Raw genomic sequence first — 19,615 nt, 5'->3', positions numbered from 1 at the left:
GAGGGATCTAGGTGTCCATGTACATAGATCCCTGAAAGTTGCCACCCAGGTTGATAGGGTTGTGAAGAAGGCCTATGGAGTGTTGGCCTTTATTGGTAGAGGGATTGAGTTCCGGAGTCGGGAGGTCATGTTGCAGCTGTACAGAACTCTGGTACGGCCGCATTTGGAGTATTGCGTACAGTTCTGGTCACCGCATTATAGGAAGGACGTGGAGGCTTTGGAGCGGGTGCAGAGGAGATTTACCAGGATGTTGCCTGGTATGGAGGGAAAATCTTATGAGGAAAGGCTGATGGACTTGAGGTTGTTTTCGTTGGAGAGAAGAAGGTTAAGAGGAGACTTAATGGAGGCATACAAAATGATCAGGGGGTTGGATAGGGTGGACAGTGAGAGCCTTCTCCCGCGGATGGATATGGCTGGCACGAGGGGACATAGCCTTAAACTGAGGGGTAATAGATATAGGACAGAGGTCAGAGGTAGGTTCTTTACGCAAAGAGTAGTGAGGCCGTGGAATGCCCTACCTGCTACAGTAGTGAACTCGCCAACATTGAGGGCATTTAAAAGTTTATTGGATAAACATATGGATGATAATGGCATAGTGTAAGTTAGATGGCTTTTGTTTCGGTGCAACATCGTGGGCCGAAGGGCCTGTACTGCGCTGTATTGTTCTATGTTCTAAGTTCTAAACCTAATTCCCTGAAGTTGTTACGTTGAGAATTGCCACGGTAGTGGTGGAGTGATTAATACAATTCTTTACCCGAAATATGATGTGGAGATGCCGGCGTTGGACTGAGGTGAGCACAGTAAGAAGTCTTACAACACCAGGTTAAAGTTCAACAGGTTTGTTTCAAATCACCAGCTTTCGGAGCACTGCTCCTTCCTCAGGTGAATGAAGAGGCGAGTTCAAGAAACATATATATAGACAAAGTCAAAGATGCAAGACGATACTTTGAATGCGAGTATTTGCAGGTAATTAAGTCTTTACAGATCCAGAGAGAGGGGTAATCCCAGGTTCAGGAGTGAATTGTCTCAAACCAGGACAGTTGGTAGGATTTCGCAAGCCCAGGCCAGATGGTGGTTTGGGGGGGGGGGGGGGGTGAATGTAATGCGACATGAATCCAAGCTCCAGTTGAGGCCGTACTCATGTGTGCAGAACTCGGCGATTCTGCGTTGTCACGCGTCCTGAAGGCTGCCTTGGAGAACACTTACCCGAAGATCAGAGGCGGAATGCCCTTGATGCTGAAATGTTCCCCGACTGGAAGGGAACTTTCCTGCCTGGTGATTGTCGTGCGATGTCCGTTCATCCGTTGTCGTAGCGTCTGCATAGTCTCGCCAATGTACCACATACGGGACATCCTTTCCTGCAGCGTGTGAGGTAGACAACGTTGGCCGAGTCGCACGAGTATGTACTGCGTACCTGGTGGGTGGTGCTCTCACGTGTAATGGTGGTACCCATGTCGATGATCTGGCACGTCTTGCAGAGATTGCCATGGTAGGGTTGTGTGGCGTCGTGGTCGCTGTTCTGAAGGCTGGGTAGTTTGCTGCAAATATATGGCACTCGACTCATCGATCGACAGTTCCAACGCGCCACAGCAAAAAAAATGCACCAACCTCCTCAGAAGACAAACACAGGACACAACCAACAGAGTACCCTTCGTCGCCCAGTACTTCACCGGAGCGGAGAAACTACATCTTCTTCGCAGCCTTCAGTACGTCATCGATGAAGACGAACATCTTGCCAAGGTCATCCCCACACCCCAACTACTTGCCTTCAAACAACCGCGCAATCTCAAACAAACCAGCTGTGCCACGTAAAGCCTCCTACTTGCAGATACAGACATACAATTGCTGGGTCCGTGGCGGCTCATGTGCACGGTGACGACCTGTAGTGGCCTCGCCGCACAACATGGCACCGGCCGCGCGGACTCCCTGTAATCCTCCTTCGCCACCCCCGGACCACCCTCCACCAGTCCCCCCAGCCCACGCCAAAGCCCCCCCAGCTGTGGCGGTGCTGGACTCAGCCCGCAATGCTCACGTGAGGTCCCCGAAAACTGAGTACACGCGCCCCACGCCATCGGGACGTCAGTCCATTGGGGGAGGCCCACAGGTGACATCCTAAAGCCATCGTAATGGCGTGCGGCGGCGTACTCAGCGATGACACCGTTTATGACGGGGCGGTGCATCCGAAAAACGGCGTGTCCCCCCCCCGATTTCGGCATCAAAAGGGATTCGCCAGCCAATCGCCGAATACAGCCCATAATATTTACAGAATGAGACTCCTTTCATCGGCCCTCCCTCTTGCCTTGCTCCCCCTTCCTCCCTCCTCCCCCTATTGTTAATTGGGCTCATCTTGGCCCCTTCTTCCGCCTTGAGTGTTGTATTCTTTCTTTTATTTTGTGGTTGTTGTTGTTGCCCCTATGGCTTTGTTTTGTTAGAGGGGGCTTTCTGCACCCCCACCCTCGCTCTTATCCCACGTCCCTTCCTGATACTTCCCAGAGTTCCTTTCTTGCCGCCCCCCCCGTTCCAATCTGTGGTGTGTGATCCTGTTTGCCCTCATTAGTCCCCCCCTCCCTTCCTATTCGCTATTGGCTTCAAACAGGTCTTGGAACAGGCTGATGACTAGTCCCCACGTTTTGTGGAAGCCCTCGTCCGACCCTCGGATGGTGGATTTGACCTTTTTCAGGTGGAGAAATTCCAACAGGTTGGCCAGCCAGTCTGCAGCTGTTTGTGGCGATGCTGATCGCCAGCCAAGCAGGATTCTCCAACGTGCAATTACAGAAGCAAAAAAGCAAGGGCATTGGCCCTCTTCCTCGTATGTAGTTCTGGCTGGTCCGACACCCCAAAGACTGCCACTCTTGGACACAGCTTCACCCTCACCCTCACAATCTTGGACATCACCTCGAAGAAGGCTGTCCAGAACCCGACAAGTTGGGGGCAGGCCCAGAACATGTGGACATGGTTGGCCGAGCCTCCCTAGCACCATTAACATTTATCCTCCACCTCCGGGCAGAACCTGTTCATTCGGGTTCTGGTTAGGTGTGCTCTGTGCACCACTTTAAACTGCATGAGGCTTAGCCTTGCACAGGAGGCGGTGGAGTTTGCCCTACGTAGTGCTTCACTCCAGAGTCCCCACCCTACTTCCAGTGATGAGACCTCTTAAAATTGAATAGCTAGGATGCCACCCGAGTAGTTTTACATAAATTAGTTTATTAAGGATGAGATTAATTATAGAAAGTGTACTGGGTAATCATTATTCGCCATTAAACCTATATTTTAGGACATAGCAGCGATAATCGTGTAAACTCTGGCTACAAGCAGTGGCCACAATGCATGATGGGATTTAAGCTAGCTAGCTAACTTGCCCATGTTTTTGAGACACAGGAGATGTGTGATCAACAGATTACACAGTGGAGGTAAGCAAGTTTTATCAGTGGCCCCCAATATCCTCTGGATGTGAAAAGGAAGCCACTTCTGATATCCTGTCCCTTTAACGATCCATGGAGTAAAGAGGATGCCAGTTCTACAATCCTGTCCCTAATGAACAATGGGTGCACAGGATGTTAGGATGGGGAAAGCAACTTAAGATTGGCATAAAGTTTTTGGTAAACAACAGGTGACAGGGTGAGGCTAATGGTGTTCTCGCCCTTTCTAAAAGTCGTCCGAAAAGTCCGCACATACTGTCTGCATCCAGTAGTTTCTCCAGCAATGTGTCTCTCGGGGCCCAAGGGTATCTCGTCATCTCCTTGCAGAGAAAGTTTTTGATTTGTAAATGTCGGAAGTCCTTTCCATTCGGTAGCTCGAGTCTCTCCGTTAGCTCATTTAGGTTTGCGAGTCGTCTTCCATGTAAAAGTCCCTGATCGCTAGCGTTCCCCCCCCCCATCCTGTCTCCACTTCTTAAAAGTAGCGTCTAACATGACTGATGAGAATTTGTGGTTATTGCAGATGGGGGCCATGGTGAACATCTCGGTTGAGCCAAAGTGTTGTCTCATCTGGTTCCATCTTTTCAAAGCGGCTACCACCACTGGGCTAGACATATATTTTGTCAGTGAGGATGGGAACGCTGCCGTGGCGAGGGCTCGGAGGGTGATTCCCTACAGCCTCATCCATTCCGTGCTCGGTTCCCTTACCCACCCACTCACTCTCTTGGCTGTGGTTGCCCAGTGGTAGTATTGCAAGTCTGAGAGGGCCAGGCCGCATATGTTTCGTCTCTTCTGCAGTATAGTCTTGAGGATTCTTGGATTCTTCCCCCCCCTCTCCCCCACACAAACGCCATAATCATTATGTCAATTCCTTGGTAAAAGGCCTTGGGGATGAAGATCGATATGGATCTAAACAGGAATAGGAACCTTGGCAGTACGTTCATATTGATCATCTGCACCCTCCCTGCCAGGGAGAGCGGGAGTGCATCCCATCTCTGTAGGTCCTTTTTAACGCCCGCCGCCAGACTGGTCAGATTCCATTTGTGAATCAGCGTCAATCGTGGGCTATCCGAATCCCCAGGTAGCGGAAGTTGTATTGGGCTAGTTTGAATGGTAGACACTTCAGCTCCCTCCCTCCCCTGTTCGGGTTCATTGGGAATACCTCACTCTTGCGCAGGTTGAGTTTGTAGCCCGAGAAGGCCCCAAACTCTTCCAGCAGCCTCATGATCGCCTTCACACCGTTCCGTGGGTCCGAGCTGCATAAAGTGAGACTCTGTGCTCCCTGCCTCCTCTTCGGATACGCTTCCAACCTCTTGAGTCTCGCAGGATGATTGCCAGGGGTTCAATTGCCATGGCGAACAGGAGCAGCGGGGGACAGTGGGCATCCTTGCCTGATGCTTCTGTGCAGCTTTAAGTATTCAGGCTGGTGGTGTTCGTCCGAACACTCGCCTTTGGGGCGTTGTACAGGAGTTTCACCAAGGAGGTGAACCCGGTCCCTAGCTCAAACCGTTTCAGTACCTCAACGAGGTACTTCCATTCGACTCTGTCGAAGGCCTTTTCTGCATCCAGGGAGACGATCACCTCTGGTGTTCTCTCCCCTGATTGCATTAAAATCACATTCAACCGTCTGACGTTTGCAGTTAGCTGTCTACCCTTGACAAAGCCCGTCTGGTCCTCGGTGACCATTTCTGGTATGCAGTCTCTTGGCCAGGAATTTTGCATCTTCGGTAAGCAGCGAAATGGGTCTATATGATTCGCATTCCGTCAGGTCTTTGCCTTTTTTGGATTTCAGTGATATGGTGGCTAGCGTAGGAGGCAGGGAGCCCTCACTAGCAAGTCTGTGAACATCTCCCGTAGGTGCAGGGCCAGAGCTAGTGCAAATTTTAATAGAAGTCCGCCGGGAACCCATTGGGTCGCGTTGCCTTCCCTGCCTGCATGGAATCGATGCTTCCCTTGACCTATCCCAGTCTCATTGGCGCTTCCAGTTCCTTCCTCCAACGCCCCCCACGACTGCTATATCCAGTCCATCAAGGAACCGTTTCATCCCCGAGACCCCATCGGGGGGCACAGAGGTGTACAGTCCTCAGTAAATTATTATTATAAGGAGATCCCAAATGCTGGTTGACCTTTTTTGGTTTGGCTACCAGTGTGCCTCTGCTATCCTTCACTGGCGCTATCTCCCTCATGGCAGCCTGCTTTCTCAGTTGGTGAGCCAGTAGGTGGCTAGCCTTCTCTCCATGTTCATAAAAGGTCCCCCATGTCTGGGGGAATTGGTGCACTGCCTTCCTGGTGGATAGCAGGTTAAAGTCCATTTGTTTATTCTCCCTAGCTTAGTATCATCTGCAAATTTAGAGATTTTGCCCTGAACACCCACTTTTAAATCAGTTATATAAATCAGAAAAAGCAAGGGTCCCTACACTGAGCCCTGGGGAACACCACTTTCAACTCGTCTCCAGTCTGAGAAAAGCCCATCTGTACCTATCCTCTGTTTCCTATCTCTTTGTCAACTTCTAATCCATGCTGCCAAGGACCCGTCAATCCCAAACATTTGCTAACCAACCTGCCATGTGGCACTGTATCAAATGCTTTCTGAAAGTCCAAATATACAACACCCATGGCACTACCTTCATCCACTGCCTGTGTCACCTTGTCAAAGAACTCAATTAAATTTGTCAAACATGACCTGCCCTTGAAAAGCAATATTGACTGTCCAGTATTAACTTACTTTTCTCTGAAGAAGCGTCGTACGGACTCTCAGGTGGCAGTGTCAATCTGATGGCCCCTTCAGAATTGAGGTGCCTTCCCTATGGTACTTTGCAGCTCCGGTTCTCCCTCTCCACTGGCCTAATCTCCAACGCTGCGATCTTCCCGCTCCTGCCCCCCCCCCCCCCCCCCCCCCCCCAAGGGCATCCCCTATCGACCTGCTCCCAGGACTTACCTTGAGGACGGTCTCAAGGCTTAGTTCCAGGCAGAGTGCTGCAGTACCTCTTATGACCATTGCAGCGCTGTGGCTGGATGTGTTGGAGATTTCATTCCGAAGGCAGACAGAAGTCCTGCCCACTGCCAATTATTGCTCATGTGAGCGTTAATTGGCAGTGGGCTTCCGAGAGTCGGCGATAGCACATAAAATGCTAGCCCATGAGAAAGTCACACTTCACTTATATGCAAGTGGAAAAGGTCACTCATAAATGTGCACAATGGTCATCCATGCGGATGGGTCAGAAATTTCTAAATAAAAGGTACAAAACAATTAATCAATTAAAATCAAATCTGGCTAAAATGAAAAGCATATTCTGTTCCTACCGTTGTAAAGTCAATGCTGAAACCTCCCTGACAAAATCCTTGGCCATCAGCTCCAGTCTTGACTTAAAAAAGAGAAAAACAAGGCAAAAGTTATTGTTGAGATAATGGTTTAAAATTATTTCCATGATACTTACATTATTAGTTTTGCTTTGAGAGTGCAGGGTAACATGAAAAGGAAGATTTGTCCTGCTAGGTAAGTTTGGGTCATGTAGGAAGATAAAATGTTGAAAATTTCAAATTCGACTCCAAGCCACCTTGAACCTTCCCACTTCCAGTCCTAACCAAAACAAGATGAGGGGCAGTTGACCAATCAATGCATGGGTGGTGGGTCAGTCAACAAAAATTTGACCCGATGCCTGCTTTCATTTTAACAAGGTTTTTATTTTTAGAACTCCAGCCAGTTTCTTGGGTAAAAGGAGACGAAAAGGGCTGGATTTGTAGCGAAGTTGTTGTACAGCATTGTTTGTGGGCATGAAGGGCTATGTTTCTTTCAGCCGCAGCAAGCTAACCCTTTAAACTGCACCCATCCTGATCTCTTGTGTCCTCCACAACTCTTGTGATGTCTCGAATCCACCCCCCCCCCCCACCACAATTAACCTTTGCATGCCTGACTGGAACGACAAGATAGCCAATGTCAATCCTTCACCCATTCTGCTACATCCAAGAGAATGCCTTAGTGAGACATCAGAGAATCTTGACTGATACTCCAGAATGATAGAGGGAGTGCTGCACTCTCAGGATTGCAATCTTTAAGATGAGATGTTAAACAAAGGTCCCGTTTGCTTTAGGTAGGCTCAAACAATCTCATTGCACTATTTCAAACAGCTGGGGAGTGATCCACACTGACCTGGCCAACATTCCTCAATCAACAACATTGCAACTAATTATCTTGTCATTATCACACTGCTGCGAGAGTTTGCTACAAGCAAATTGGCTGTCGTGTTTTCCACAATGAGACAGCAGCTGTACTTCGAAAAGGACTGCATTTCTATAAACACCTTGGGATATAATCTGCGCGATTCTCCATCAGTGGGATCCTCCGTTTTGTGAGGGCCACGAAGAATCCAGCACGAGGTTTAAGGATACAAAGTAATAACATTTATTTACAATACCATATACATATAACAGCAGCAGCAACTTCCCTTGCTGCACACTCCTTCCTGCTGGTTTCTGAACTGGCCAGCTTTATTTATACTAGGAGTTTACTAATGGTTTCTCCGCTCCCCTCATTGGGGAAGCTCATACTCCCACAGGATTGTGGGATTGTCATTAGTCCCCAGCCAATGGTAAGTAGGCAGGTTATAACATCACTCCCGCCCCAAAGTCCAAGGAATCCACCGAAGACCCTGGCGAAGGAGGGCGTCGGACTCGTTTGGCCGCAGGCCGGACACCATTTGCACACGGTGCTGGATCAGGTGGCGTGTAACGAGATGGAGACCGGCGCTTCCGTGATGAACGGCGCAACGGTTGTACATCCACGGCCCGTGGACCCGAGGATTCCCCCTCTGATGCCTCCTGTGTCTCCATCTCAGAGTCAGAGTCTGCTGCCTCCGTCATGTCAGCGTCTCTATCTCCATTCGGTTCCGTAACGACCTGCGCAGGCTTCGAGTGAGGCACCAGTGGAAGATTGTGAGGACTACCTTCCCTTGTCTCTGGTCTCTGCGGCTGTAGAAATTAGCTCCGGGGGCGGGGAACCTTTTGAGGGGATAGTCTTCTGGACCGAACGTGGTCTACATGTTTGCGCTGGAGACGACCCTGGGCTTGCACCTGGTAAGATATAGGGCCCATTTCAGACAAAATGGCGACGGCGATGGATGTGGACGCTCCAAGTTCCACCAACAGCGCCGGCGGCAAGAAGCGCTTTGAGGTTAAATAGTGGAATGCAGTCGCCCTGTGGGCCTGGGACATTGTGGTAGATAACTGCGCCATCTGCCGAAATCACATCATGGACCTATGTATAGAATGTCAGGCAAACCAAGCTTCCGCAACTTCAGAGGAATGCACTGTCGCATGGGGGGTGTGTAATCATGCTTTCCATTTCCACTGCATTTCACGTTGGCTGAAGACTAGACAAGTTTGCCCTCTGGACAACCGGGAGTGGGAATTCCAGAAGTATGGCCACTGAGTGGAAGGAGCAGAAATCATTCTGCAGCCCTCCTGATGCTGTGTCTTCAGAATTCCACTCCCATCTGCTTCCCCCGTCTCATTAGCTCTAATTGTAGAGTGTTTATTCATATAGCAAAGACTTGACAAACTCCAGCCCCTTTTATTAAAAAAATCCATTTACTTTCTCCAGTTACAAGCGTTCCAGCTTATGTTAAAGTATCTGAAGACTCTGTATCGTAGTCAAAGGCCATTGCACACACCACCTGCAAACATTCTTGTTTTTTGCTTCTCCACATCAGAGAGGGGAAAGGCTGAGGTTTTCATCGGCTCTTTTCTAATTTGTATGTTATTTAATAAACAATTGAGTTTAGCAGAAAAAAATTTTTTTTTAAATGTAAATTTAAAAAAAATTTTTTTAAAAGATATAGGGCCCGTTTGGCGAAAGATTACACCAGGAATCCATTGGGCACCACCAGCAAAATTACGAACGAACACTGGGTCACCCGGCACAAACTGCAAAATCAGCCGATGCAGAGAAAATCCCTGGCCCTGCCGTTCTTGTGTGCGGCGTACTTTTGCGCCAATATCCGGGAAAACCATACTAAGGCAGGTGCGAAGTCTCCGGCCCATTAGAAGTTCTGCGGGAGCTACCCCAGTCACCGCATGGGGGGTGGTCCTATACGTAAACAAAAAGCGAGCCAGTCTAGTGTCCATTGATCCGGAAGACTGCTTCTTTAGGCCTCTTTTGAATGTCTGCGCTGTGCTCTGCCAACCCATTTGAAGACAGGCGGTAAGGGGCAGTGCGGATATGGCGTATGCCGTTCATCTTCGTGAACCTCGCAAACTCCTCACTCGTGAATGGAGTGCCGTTATCCGTGACCAGCACCTCGGGGAGGCCATGCGTACTAAACGACAAACGCATCTTTTCAATTGTTGCGCAGGACGTTGTCCCTGCACCTTATGCACCTCCAGCCATTTAGACTGGGCGTCAATTAATAGAAGGAACATGGATCCTTGAAAAGGGCCTGCGAAATCTGGATGCAAGCGTGCCCCGTCCTGGCCATTCCCAGTGATGTAGGGGCGCGGCCGGCGGAAGCTTCTGATGCTCCTGGCAAATGGAGCAGTTTTGGGCCACCTTCTCAATGTCGTTGTCGAGGCCTGGCCACCAGACATAACTCCGGGCCAACATTTTCATTTTGGTCACACCTGGATGCCCATTGTGCAAGTCTGTTAGTATCAGCTCCTGGCCTTTTTCCGGGACAATCACACGCGTCCCCCACAAGAGGATGCCGTCTTCCACGCTGAATTCTGACAGCTTGGAGGAAAATGCCCGCAACTCGCCTGGGAGCTGTCTATGCTGCCCACCATACAGGACTATGTGCCGAACCTTTGACAGGACTGGCTCCGTCTGGGTCCACTCACGGATCTGTGATGCCGTGACAGGCAAGGTGTCCATAAAATTTAGGGTTGCAACCACCTCACCGATCGTGGGGGTCGACATGGGGCCGGTCGATAAAGGCAATCGGCTCAGTGCGTCGGCATTTGCTATCTGCGGACCTGGTTTGTGCTCCAGAGAATATTCGTATGCAGCAAGCAACAAAGCCCAGCGCTGGATCCGTGCGGAAGCAATGGACGGTATTGGCTTATCCTCTCTGAAAAGTCCCAGCAGAGGCTTATGATCAGTCACGATAGTGAAACGGCGGCCATACACGTACTGGTGGAAGCGTTTCACCGCAAAAAACCACTGCCAGGCCCCCCTTCTCGAGCTGCGCGTACTTTTACTCCGCTGCAGTCAATGTGCGGGAGGCGAAAGCTATCGGTCGCTCGGCCTCGTTCTCCATCTTGTGGGACAGGACAGCCCCAATACCATACGGGGATGCATCACATGTGACGAACAAAGGCTTTCCAGGATCATAGTGGGTTAGTAACCCAGACGACGACAATTGTTGCTTTACCCGCCGGAAAGCGGTTTCTTGCGGCTGACCCCAAACCCTGGTGTGATTTTTCTTTAGCAGAAGGTGCAAAGGGGCCAGCGTAGTTGCCAGATTGGGGAGGAACTTCCCGTAATAGTTTACGAGATCGAGAAAAGAACGAAGATGCAAAGTGTCAGTCGGGGCGGGGGCATGATGAATTGCATGCACCTTCTCTGCGACGGGGTGCAAACCTTCGCGGTCCACCCGATAACCTAGGTCGACTACTTCCTTTGCCGCAAATACGCACTTTGTGCGACGTAAACGGACTCCAACCTCCGAAAGGCGTCTAAGGACAGCCTCCAGGTTTTCCAAATGTTCCTGCTCCGACGTCCCTGTAATCAAAACGTCATCTAAGTAGCCAGCAACACGTGGTAAACCTCTCAAAATGCCCTCCATAACACGTTGAAAAATTGCACAGGCAGAGGATACTCCAAAGGGCAACCGTGTATATTCATACAGGCCCCGGTGTGTATTAATCGTTACATATGGTCGGGAGGCAGGGTCCAGCTCCAACTGCAGGTAGGCGTGACTCATATCTAATTTTGTGAACGAGAGTCCACCTGCAAGCTTCGTGTAGAGATTCTCTATGCGAGGCATTGGATATCGGTCGAGTCGGGAAGCCGTATTCACTGGAAGTTTATAGCGAACTGTGGCATCTGGCTTCATTACAGGTACAATTGGTGCTGCCCAGTCAGCAAAACGGATGGGCCTGATAATACCCAAACTCTCCAAACGAGTGAGCTCCCCTTCTACCTTCTCGAGCAAAGCGTAAGGCACCGGGCGCGCCAGGAAATAGCGCGGCGTGGCTCCGGTTCGACTTGGATACGGGCTACGGACCCTTTTATTTTCCCCAAACCAGGCTGGAATACATCTGGGTATCGTCCTAGCACCTCAGTCAACCCTTCAGAAACTGTTTGGAGGATGTGCTGCCATTGCAACCGCAAATGGCGCAACCAGTCCCGACCCAACAGGCTGGGCCCATGACCACGCACCACGATAAGTGGGAAACGCCCCTCCTGGCGTCCATAAACAACAGGGGTCATTGTAGTTCCTGCAATGTCCAGTGGTTCCCCCGTGTAGGTGGCCAACCTGGCCTGTGAGTCGGTTAATGTAAGGGTCTGTATACCCTGCTTGATGCGGTCGAATGTCCTCTGGGCGATCACGGAGACCGCTGCGCCAGTGTCCAACTCCATCTCAAGCGTGTGGCCATTGACCCATACTGTCACCTTAATGGGGGCCACACGGGGAGCTGCCACACAATGCAGCTGCAGGCAGTCGTCCTCCGTCTCCACGTCCTCAGGAATAGTCGCCGCATGTTCATCCACATGGAAGGTACGGCCCCTGGGCTGGTCCCAGTTACGGCCCCTGGGCTGGTCCCAGTTTCGGTCGGAACGACGCCGCCTCTGGCGCCCCCAGGACCGCCGTCCGCGACGGGGTCGGCGCCTACAAGTCTGACACGGACATGGCTCCTCATCCATTGGTTCTGGAGAAGGCTCCCTTCGGGGAGGAATGTCCGACAGCCACTGGCGTCGGTCCGGACGTTGCCTCACCCAAGGTACCGCAGGAGTGCGGGGGGACGTTTTCGGACGGAAGGGGTTGCGCCCCAAGGCATGCACTTTCATTCCCTGTAGCTCCTGCACTCCTCGTTCTGGGTGGCCGCATTGTTAATACCGCAAACCAAACGGTCGCGTAACATATCTGACAAGGTCTCACCATAGTCACAGTACTCCGCAACCCTGCGTAGCCTGGATAGAAAATCGGCAAGGGATTCTCCAGGGGTCCTCTCAGCGGTATTAAACTGGTAACGCTGGACTATCGTGGACGGGGTTGGGTTAAAATGTTGCCCCACTATATTCACAAGTTCATCAAACGTTTTGGTGTCAGGCGCAGCTGGGTACGTAAGGCTCCGAATCACGCCAAAGGTATGCGGGCCACAGGCAGTGAGCAATATGACCACCTGACGCTCGTTTTCGGTGATATTGTTTGCCCGGAAATAGTAACGCATCCGTTGTGTGTACTGGTTCCAGCTTTCCAGTGCAGCATCAAAAACATCCAAACGTCCATATAGAGGCATGGTATAATAGAAAACAACTTCCAACCTGTATCCAACAAAAACTCAGGGAGGTGGCTTCAGCAGTGTAGACAGCTATTCACTTTAACCTTCGTCGCCAGTTTTGTGAGGGCCACGAAGAATCCAGCACGAGTTTTAAGGATACAAAGTAATAAACATTTATTTACAATAATATATATATATATATATATATATATATATATATATATATATATAACAGCAGCAGCAACTTCCCTTGCTGCACACTCCTTCCTGCTGGTTCCTGAACTGGCCAGCTTTATTTATACTAGGAGTTTACTAATGGTTTCTCCGCCCCCCTCATTGGGGAAGCTCATACTCCCACAGGATTGTGGGATTGTCATTAGTCCCCAGCCAATGGTAAGTAGGCAGGTTATAACACTCCGCTTCACTGGCAGCCTGCAGGTTTCGCAACGGCATGGGGTGGCCACAATGTGAAATCCCATCGGCGGGCTGCGGGTACGGAGAATGCCGCTACCAGCGGGGTTGCGCCACGCTGGAAAACGGGGCTGGCGGAATGGAGATTCCCGACCAATGCATTTGTAAAAACCTCTAAATGTGAGTCTTTATTTTAAGTAGTGAAGCAAAGTTCCTGATCTCAACTACAATCTGACAAATCAGAGCAGAGGCTCAGTTGTTTGCCAATCAGAAAGGGTTATTCATGGCCCTCTCTGCAGGTACTCAGCTCAACGAAAGGACTGACAAATACAATTTATTGAAGAAAAAGAGGAATTCTGATGCTGCACAACCTCCATGAGTGGATGTTCCTATTGTCCTCTAAAGAAAGTACATTGTGAAACACTTTGAATAGGCCCCAATGACATCTGTTAGATCTTAAAAGAAACTGCACCATGTATTCTATTAAATCATTTGTTAAAGACTCAACTTTCACTCGTGAAGACTATATTCACATGGGGATCAGATGAGATAACTACTCTTACATGGGAATGAAAGCAGGGAATTTTACCCTTAGTGACCAGATATTGCAACAATGGGTGAACATTTTTATCTCGAAACCATCACAACATTATGAAATATTAATTGCAAATAATTATTTGTAATTTTGGCAGGTTACTTGTTTTTCTGTGTAATTTGCTGGTGAAATTTTTAAAGCAAATGTTGATATCATTACCAAGAATGATCTGGCTCATAATTAACTATCAAGCTCCCAAGTAAAAGCAATCAGAATGCAGACAGTTATCAATCTAAGTTAATGATTACTTCTATGTTGGTAGTAATTTAGCTGCCTTGCACAGCTACAACTACCCAAACCAATTCCAAAATTAAGGCACAAGATAGATAAAGATGAAGTTCCCCCTTTTGGCCCATCGTATCCTATTCATCCAACAAAAATAGTTTCCTCTCTACATCACATACTTCAGCTGTTTGTTTATAGGATTCCATAGCTATTGATTTCACTGCCTAATTCAGGACTCCCATCTATGTGTTAATCATTTTGTGAAGAAGAATTTCTATTAGTCCTAAAGCTACTTTTCATGAGTTTGAAACTGTGGGCCCTTACAGATATTCTTATTTGCTCTTCCCAGGCCGAATGGCAAAAAAGCAGACAAAGCACATGCTTAAATCTGTTTCTATGGTTAGTTTTTCCTGGAAAAGGTCACTAGCCTGTTGCCAATGGCTATAGTTTGGTAGGTGTCACTCTGCATCAAGCATGGCTCACCAGGAGACTCTCTTGTTCTTACCACCTGCCATAGGATTTATAAACAACCTGTTTGGCCATGTTTGAATGCACCTTCCATAGTCATCAAATCCTGGAGTGGGAATCAAACCTGGAGCTCCTGGCTCAGAGACAGGGGGAAGAATTCTCCGTTTCTGCAGCTAAGTGCTGACGCCAGCGTGGGATCAGTGGTTTTCACGATTGGCAAATCGGCGTGAACCCCTCACCGATTCCGGTACCAGTGAAGGGCTAGCACCGGCACCGTGTGAAATGGCTGGACCCGGGCCGCGCATGTGCACGGCTGACTACCTGCACCGGTCGCGCCGTACAAAATAGTGCCGACTGTAGGCGACCCCAACCCGCCATGCGTGACTCCGCAGCCCATCCCCTGGCCATCCCCCACCAGTCCCTCCAGCCCTAGCAGGAGTCCCCCCAGCCAGCAGCATGGATCCCAGCCGTGTGTGGTAGTGCTGGACACAGTCCGCAGCCATCACGCCAGGTTCAAGCACAGTTGTGACCACACGTGGCCCGCACTGTCGGGAACTCGGCCCAATGAGAGCGGGGGCAGTGGGCCAGCCGATGACGTGCCAACACCGTTGAAACGTCACATGCCGCGCGCCATGATGACGCTAGTTTGCAGGGGGCGGAGCATGGCAGACTGGCGGCAAACCGGCGCCAGCCCCGATTTTGGCGTGAAAATCCATTCTCATCCCGACCGCCGAACAGGATTTTGGCAACAGGCTCCGGAGAATCCAGCCCAGGGACTCTACCCAATGTGCCACAATCAGATTAGCCATTATCGTATTCAATGGCAAAGCATGCTTGAAGGAATGAATAGCCTATTTCTGCTCCTAAGAACATAGCATAAGAGAATATAAATTTAAATTTGAGGCCTCATCAGGTGAACCATCTAAAAAGAGGACTGACTTTCTTGCGTTTTTCTATCCATTGACTTTGATGGAAAGATCACAGTCAATGCACGCATGGTTCTCCGATAAGCTGCTGACTGAATGCAAGGCACTAACAATGCAGTTGATACAGTGGACGCCAGAAAGCTTTACCCCTATCTGATCAAACAAAGTATGCCGATGTTTCACTCCATAGAATCGATCGAAACATCCCAATGCAGGAGGCCATACAGCAAATTTAATCTGCACCGACTCTCTGAAAGAGCACCCTACCTAAGCCTACTCCCCACCCCATCCACATAATCCCACCTAACCTGCACATGCTTGGACTGTTGTTCATGGTTTCAAAATATAATTCACAAACACCAGAAATAAAGCAATAAAAAGATTTCTGACCATTCTTCGTATGGTTTTTTGAAAGGATCCTTTTGGCAACATTGACTTTTCAAGCAATTATCATGTTCATATCATGCTAGAGATCCGCTATTTTGTTCTAAAGTAGTATACATAAAGCTCCAGTGAAAAGTCGTCCTGTCAAACTAACCTGTTGTTCGACACGGTGCATACTCCACTATCGTTTCCCCATCTGCAAGAAAACAAGTACCCACTGGTTCACGTTCTTGAGTTCCTAACGTTCTCCAGTGATAACGGGGAGCACAAGCCTGGACACAGAAATAAAAGTGTAAGCAAGGACACCTCTGCTCCTAATTGTCAGCCAGCTTTTAGCAACATCTGAGTATGTGGACAATTTGAATAACCAACAGTAAGCTTTTCATGAGTTTAAATAAATATTGTTTATTCACAGGCTCACCCCAAAAATCTAACATTGCATCACTCATTCACCCAGTCACACACTCAAGGAAAATACGTTTAAAGAGAATAATGGGGCGGCATGGCGGCAAAGCGGTTAGCACTGCTGCTTCACTGCACCGAGGACCCGGATTCAATCCCGGCCCCAGGTCACTGTCCATGTGGAGTTTGCATATTCTCCCCATGCCTGCGTGGGTCTCAACCCAAAGATGTGCAGGGTAGATGAATTGGCCACACTAAATTGCCCCTTAATTGGGGAAAAAAAAGAATTGGGTACTCTAAAAAAAAAAATGTATTTTTAAAAGAGTGCACTATTGCAAGTTATAAACAAAAGGAAATGTTCACAATTCACAAGATTGGTTTGTCTTGGAAAACTCATGATATAGGCCTGAGAAGGCATTTTCCATACTGAAGTGTAGTTTGGGAGGGAAAGCCAAAGTCATACACCAAAGTCACTACAGGAAGTCTCTCAAAAAGATGGACATTCTGCAGGTCACAAAACTTGTAGTCTCGTTGCCAGGAGGTTGTTTTGCTTTATTGGTTAACTTGAAAAGGAACAGGCTTGAAGACCTTACGATGTTACAGTCTCCTGCTCTTAAGACATAGATGTTTCTCCCCTTTATGCTGTTGTAGCTTTTCTCTGCTGTCAGCACTTAAAGTTTAAATAGGGAAACCAACATGGTTTCTCACAGTTCCTTTATGAAAAAAGGGGCGGGATTCTCCGACCACCTGCCGGGTCAGAGAATCCCCGGGAGGCGGCGCAAATCCTGCCCCGCCGCTCCGACGCTGGCTGGTGTATTCTCCGGCGCCAGTTTTCGGGCGGGTGTGGGGCTTACGCCACGCCAGTCGGGGGCTGTTGGCAGCGCCCCCCGGCAATTCTCCGGGCCCCGATGGCCGAGCGACCATCGTTTCCTGACCAGTCCCGCCGGCGTGAAATGGCATGGCCCATCATGGCGGGACCTGGCTTGTAGGCCGGCTAGGTGAGTCCTCGGGGGGGGGGGGGGGGGGGGGGGGGGGAGATCCGCCCCCCACGGTGGCTTGGCCCGCGATCGGGGCCCACCGATCTGCGGATGGGCCTGTGTAGTGGGGGCACTCTTTCCATCTGCGCCGGCCCCTGTAGGGCTCCGCCATTGCCAGCGCATTGAAGAAACCCCCTGCCCATGCGCAGGAAACATGCCGGCCGGTCTGCGCATGCGCGGAACCACGCCGGCGGTTCCGCGCATTTGCCAACTCGCGCCAGCCCTTCGGTGCCGGTTGGCACGGTGCCAACCCCTTCGGCGCCGGCCTAGCCCTTGGAAGTGGGGGGAATCCGCACCTTACGGTCGGCCCAACGCCGGAGTGGTTTGCGCCGCTCTTGGCGCCGGCATCGGGCCATCCGGCCAGTTGCAGGAGAATCCCGGTGTTGGGCTTAAGTGAATTCGCCACAACCTGGGTTATTGTTTGAAGACACCTTGGGATGGGAGAGTTGAGACAATCACAACCTTTGTCTCAGAACAAACATTAAAGTCAAGAAATGTCTTTTGAAAGGTGTCAAGGAGTTGGGTAATGACACTTCTTAGTTTGGGACGTAATTCTGGGTTGACAGGATTGTCGTCTGAGGAGGTATTGTGCCGACTGGGTCTTTGAGTGGGGATCTCATTGAAACATGCAAAATTCTGGCAGGTCTGGGCAGACTGGATGAAGGGATGATGTTTCTTCTGGCTGGGAGGATCTAGAACAAGGGATTAGTGTCTCAGGATATGGGGTCAGCCATTTAGGGCTCAGATAAGGAGAAACTTCTTCACTCAGAGGATGGTGAGCCTGTGGAATTCTCTACCACAGAAGGCCATCGCTAAATATATTTATAATAATAATCTTTATTGTCACAAATACGCTTACATTAATGCAATGAAGTTACTGTGAAAGGACCCTAGTCGCCACATTCCGCCGCCTGTTCGGGTACACAGAGGGAAAATTCAGAATGTCCAATTCACCTAACAAGCACGTCTTTGGACTGTGGGAGGAAACCCACGCAGACACAGGGAGAACGTGCAGACTCCGCATAGACAGTGGCCCAAGCCGGGAATCGAACCCGAGACTCTGGCATGTAAAGCCATAGTGCTAACCACTATACCACTGTGGTGGCCATATTAAGAAGGAAATATTTAAAATTTCTAGATTCTGAAGGAGTATGGGGAGAGAGTGGGAGTATGGCGTTGAAATAGAGGAACAACCCTGATCAGATTGAATAGTGAAGCAGGCTCAAAAGAGCAGAATGACCTGCTTCTGCTCCTGTTTTCTGTTTCTATGTAACCTTTGTCCTTTCAAGACAGTGTGGCAGTTTTGAATCCACAGACCAAGTCAGATGATCTTCGGTGGCTCTCTTTTGTAGTTCCTGTTTTTTCAATTTTTAAAAGAAAGTCAGTTCCAGAAGATTCCACAATGAGTACACTTTAACTTTTGAAGTTTGGAACATGACCTGCCTTACTGGGGATGACAGGCACAAGCAAATATGCAAGATTTGAAGATGCTTTTGAAGGCAGAGAATGATAGCAAGGTAAGATGGATATGGACAATTTTTTCAGAGGGTAGAAGAGTCATGCGTGAACCATTTATCAGTCTTTATTTGGCTAGTGTGCAAGCAGCAATCCAATCTGAACATTAGAGAGTCCAGGCTGGGTCAAAGAACTGAAGAAGGTTTGCGATGCTGGGGGTGATGGTGTACTTGGATTTCGAAATGAAGAACTTGAAACTGATTTCCTGAGCTACAGAGAGCCAGCACTGCATAATGGAGATGGAATAATGAGGGCATAGGGATTTGTGCACGAGACAGGAGATGGTCGAAATTAGCTGAATTTTGTTCAAGGTGAGATTTTAGAAATTGATTCTCACTGTAATGGTAATATTTTCAGCAGTGAATAGCGGTGAATAGAAATACAATTTGAAATGAGCGATGTTGGAAGCCTACCTTTGTATTTACATTTTAATACATTAAAGTCATATCCCAACATCAAAAGCAAATATCAAGGTGTGTGTGATGGCCTTAGGGGTTTTTGCTATTGTGCATGGACCTGCCTTCACTGGAAGTTGTCCCTGAAAATCAAAATTACTTTGGTTAATTCAGAAAATCATTAAGGAGGAGAACTTGCCATTCCTCATTTTCTTCATTCTGCTGAAATAAAGCATTAAATCAAGCAAGCATAAAAGAGATCCCAGCACACCTCTCTGGTTGCAAAGAGAGATCATCAGAGAGAGGGGAGGAAGACCGGGAAATAAGTACACTGTCTGCCGAATGTTAGTTACTGTACACAATCGGTATAGTGTGTGAACAACTTGTCAAGTTTCTTTCCCAG

At 49.1% G+C, this 19,615-nt stretch overlaps 1 protein-coding gene and 1 pseudogene across 1 annotated transcript in view; one reads left to right on the top strand and one right to left on the bottom strand.

Moving 5' to 3' along the window:
• Positions 1 to 19,615, bottom strand: part of itgav (integrin, alpha V) — a 229,485-nt gene that overhangs the window by 139,041 nt on the left and 70,829 nt on the right. The window contains exons 4-5 of the mRNA XM_072477768.1: positions 16,018 to 16,135; positions 6,720 to 6,781 (exon numbers count right to left, since the gene is read on the bottom strand). Of these exons, the coding sequence (XP_072333869.1) occupies positions 6,720 to 6,781; positions 16,018 to 16,135 (180 nt within the window). The remainder of the gene's footprint in view (positions 1 to 6,719; positions 6,782 to 16,017; positions 16,136 to 19,615) is intronic.
• Positions 8,518 to 9,206, top strand: LOC140392523 (E3 ubiquitin-protein ligase RBX1-like; annotated as a pseudogene).

This window comes from Scyliorhinus torazame, chromosome 2 (genome assembly GCF_047496885.1).
Source record: "Scyliorhinus torazame isolate Kashiwa2021f chromosome 2, sScyTor2.1, whole genome shotgun sequence".
NCBI lineage: Eukaryota > Metazoa > Chordata > Chondrichthyes > Carcharhiniformes > Scyliorhinidae > Scyliorhinus > Scyliorhinus torazame.
This window is presented reverse-complemented; position numbering and strand designations above follow the sequence as displayed.